The sequence below is a fragment of the Onychomys torridus genome, chromosome X, assembly GCF_903995425.1.
Source record: "Onychomys torridus chromosome X, mOncTor1.1, whole genome shotgun sequence".
NCBI lineage: Eukaryota > Metazoa > Chordata > Mammalia > Rodentia > Cricetidae > Onychomys > Onychomys torridus.
In genome coordinates, this window is record NC_050466.1 from 19,891,360 (window position 1) to 19,894,286 (window position 2,927).

At 37.5% G+C, this 2,927-nt stretch overlaps 1 protein-coding gene across 1 annotated transcript; it reads left to right on the forward strand.

Moving 5' to 3' along the window:
• Positions 1–1,384: 1,384 nt before the first annotated feature.
• Positions 1,385–2,395, forward strand: LOC118574441 (periphilin-1-like). Its single transcript, XM_036175349.1, has 2 exons — positions 1,385–1,446; positions 1,618–2,395. Exon 2 carries the CDS (start codon positions 1,685–1,687, stop codon positions 2,393–2,395), a length of 711 nt encoding a protein of 236 aa, XP_036031242.1. The 5' UTR covers positions 1,385–1,446; positions 1,618–1,684.
• The last annotated feature ends 532 nt before the right edge of the window (positions 2,396–2,927 follow it).

The window sequence follows — 2,927 nt, forward strand, 5'->3', positions numbered from 1 at the left end:
CTTCAACAATAGGGTCAATGAAAATAAAAGGCCAAAATGTTATGACATTTTGATTTTTGGTTATTGTATAAATTAATTTTAAAAATTCATTTGATATTTGTTCAATATGTTAAATAAATATTTTATAAGATTGTGTTTTAAGGTACTTTAAAGTTTTCACTAGTGAAATTTATTAGAACATTATAATTTTGCTATTATATAAATTAATTTTAAAAAATAATTTGAGATTTGTTCAATATATTAAATAAATATTTTATAAGCTTGTATTCTTTGCATTACTTGTTTTAAATGTTTATTTACATCTTATTTAATTTTTAAATTTTTAGAAAAGAAAATGCAATCACATCCTTTCCTTTGCTGTTTCCTTCCATTCCATATCCTCTCCTCCTTGGTGCCTCTCAAATTTATGATCTCTTTTCCTTAATTATTACATACACACACACACACACACACACACACACACACACACACACACACACACACTCATAAATATATAAAATACTATCTTCCAAGTCTACTTAGTGTTGCTCATATATGTATTTGATTTCAGAGCTGACCACCTCATATTGGTAACCAGTTACAAGGGTCATCCCTGGGAAAGACTAGTTATTTAGCAATCTGTAGTGATTTGTTTAGGGGTGGAACCCTGTGAGATTTCCTCCTTTCAAGTTAGCATATTGATTAGTCCTTGTTCAGGTCTTGTTTAGGCAGTCATATTGTTGAAATATCATGGGTGAAGCTTCCCTTTCATTTCTGGTTCTTACAATGTTTCCTCCTCCTCTTAATGATGCTTCCTGAGCCTTAGAGGCAGGAGTTGTGTTATATATACAGCCTATATATATGTAACATATATATATGCTAGACACGCCACAATTACTTGTTCTCTGAATTTAAATGGTTGGGGTTTTCTACAATGGTCTCTCTCTGTTGTAAAGAGAAACACTTTTGGTGAGGGATGATAGCTATAATTATTTGTAGTAAGTGGAAGTCACTTAGGAATTGTACTGATTTAGTAAAATGGTAGTACTGCATTCTCCTCTATGACTCATGACCTCACTAGTGCCAGGTAATTTCCTAGCTTTCAAGTACCAGGCATGATTTCTCCACTGTTGAGTAGGCCTAAGTCTAATTAGAGAGATGTTGATTGGGTTTCAGCAGCAGCAGTGGAATGTAAGTGTTGGAGAGTTCTCATGATGAATTTCTAGACAATAACAGATTCTCGAGCTGAGCCATGAGTATGGTTGCAAATTGAAATTGAACAGGAAGGAAAGTACGCATTTCTGTTCGGAGAAGTCCACTGGCTTCCACAAGAGGTGAGATGTGGTCTGAGGGATGGTATGACTACAAGCGACTTCCAGGAAAACAAGCACAGGGGTGGTATGACTACAAGCGACTTCCAGGAAAACAAGCGCCTCCTTGGAGCCATCCCCGTGATGGCGACCATAGGTTAATTAATATTGTGCCAAAGAGACCGCCTCTGGAAGACAAGAGATCATCTCTGCTAGCCAGACCGGATGAAGGAGGCTATGGTAGACACTACTGTCACGTTGATTCCCAAGAATAGGATGAGGGCCTCTGTTTTTCTCAGGAACCAAGAAGTGGCCCACCTTACAAAAGAGGCCAGTATGGCTACCAATGGTCAAGAGATGAGTATTCCACAAGCCAACAGGCTGAATACAGGGCCATGAGAAATGGCTTTAGAAGGAAATGTTTCTACTCTTCCCATTATTCAAGACAACAACCTCCCCATAAATGGGGCACTCCTTTTTTGAGAGAATCTCGTGTGGGCGGGAAGGACCCCCTACACAGCAGATTTGGCTCCAGTCTCAGCAGTAGAAGCAGGATGCGCTCCTTCCATCAGCCTCAGCGTAGATGTAAAGAGAGAGCCATCCAGTTTTTGAAAACATCAAAAGATACCATGCCCTCAAGTTCATCCAAGGTGTTAAAAAGCCCCAGCCGGCTGACTGAGAAGGAACAGGCTGAGGCTGCAAGCAAGTGGGCTAATGAAAATCCCAAGAAGTCAGAAGGAAATAACTTGGTTGAAATTTCTGAGTTTGAGACGGGATCCAAGGCACCATTATGTATCAACCAGACAGAAGAACCCGAGTCAAACACAACAGATGGTATAGAACTGAGTGAAGAGAGCCAGCTTAGCAGTCGCTCAAAGGCAATTGAATCAAAAATCACAGAGATTGAGAAGGTTTACCAACAATTCTGTGAAACTTTCGCAACGGTGGTGGAAAGGCTGGTTGAAAAGGATCCTTCCTTAGAAAAATCTATACAGTTTGCAATGAAGCAGAGTTTGCATGAAATAGGTGAGCAACGTCTTGAAGAACTGAAGCATTTCATTATGGAGTATGACAATTCTACTCAAGATTTTGGAGACCCTTTTTAGAAGAATTAGGGCTCAGGTCAAAAAACATGTTTAAAAGCTTCTAGATTTCTTTCCTTTGGATTATTTAAATCCTTACTATTTTGTGATGAAGAGAAATATTTTATAACTGATCATGTTGCTAGTATCAAATAAACATCTGCAATAGCTTTTAAAGTCTCTTAATTAGAATTTTTCCCTATCTGTAGAATTGTCTAATCCATCTTAATACATCTTCCTCCCCAAAATAATGTTCAATTAATTTTTTAAAGTTTGAAAAGGCAGTTCTGGAGAGCAGTTCAATAGTCTTATATGTTGTGTTGGTTTCAGGGGTATAATTTGTAGTTAGAGATCTTTCCAGCTTTCATCTCATAGGCATTGTTAGCATTTTGAGTAGAGATTGACTTGCTGCTTGATTTTCTTCTGCTTTGTAACTTTTGGTGATGTCAAAATATGCTGTCTTAAGGAAATAGAACTTAGCTGTCTTGTAATATTTGCTTTGAGTATAATTCTTCTTTAGTATAGCAAAGAAGCACTTAAAAAAATCTCTAAAGGG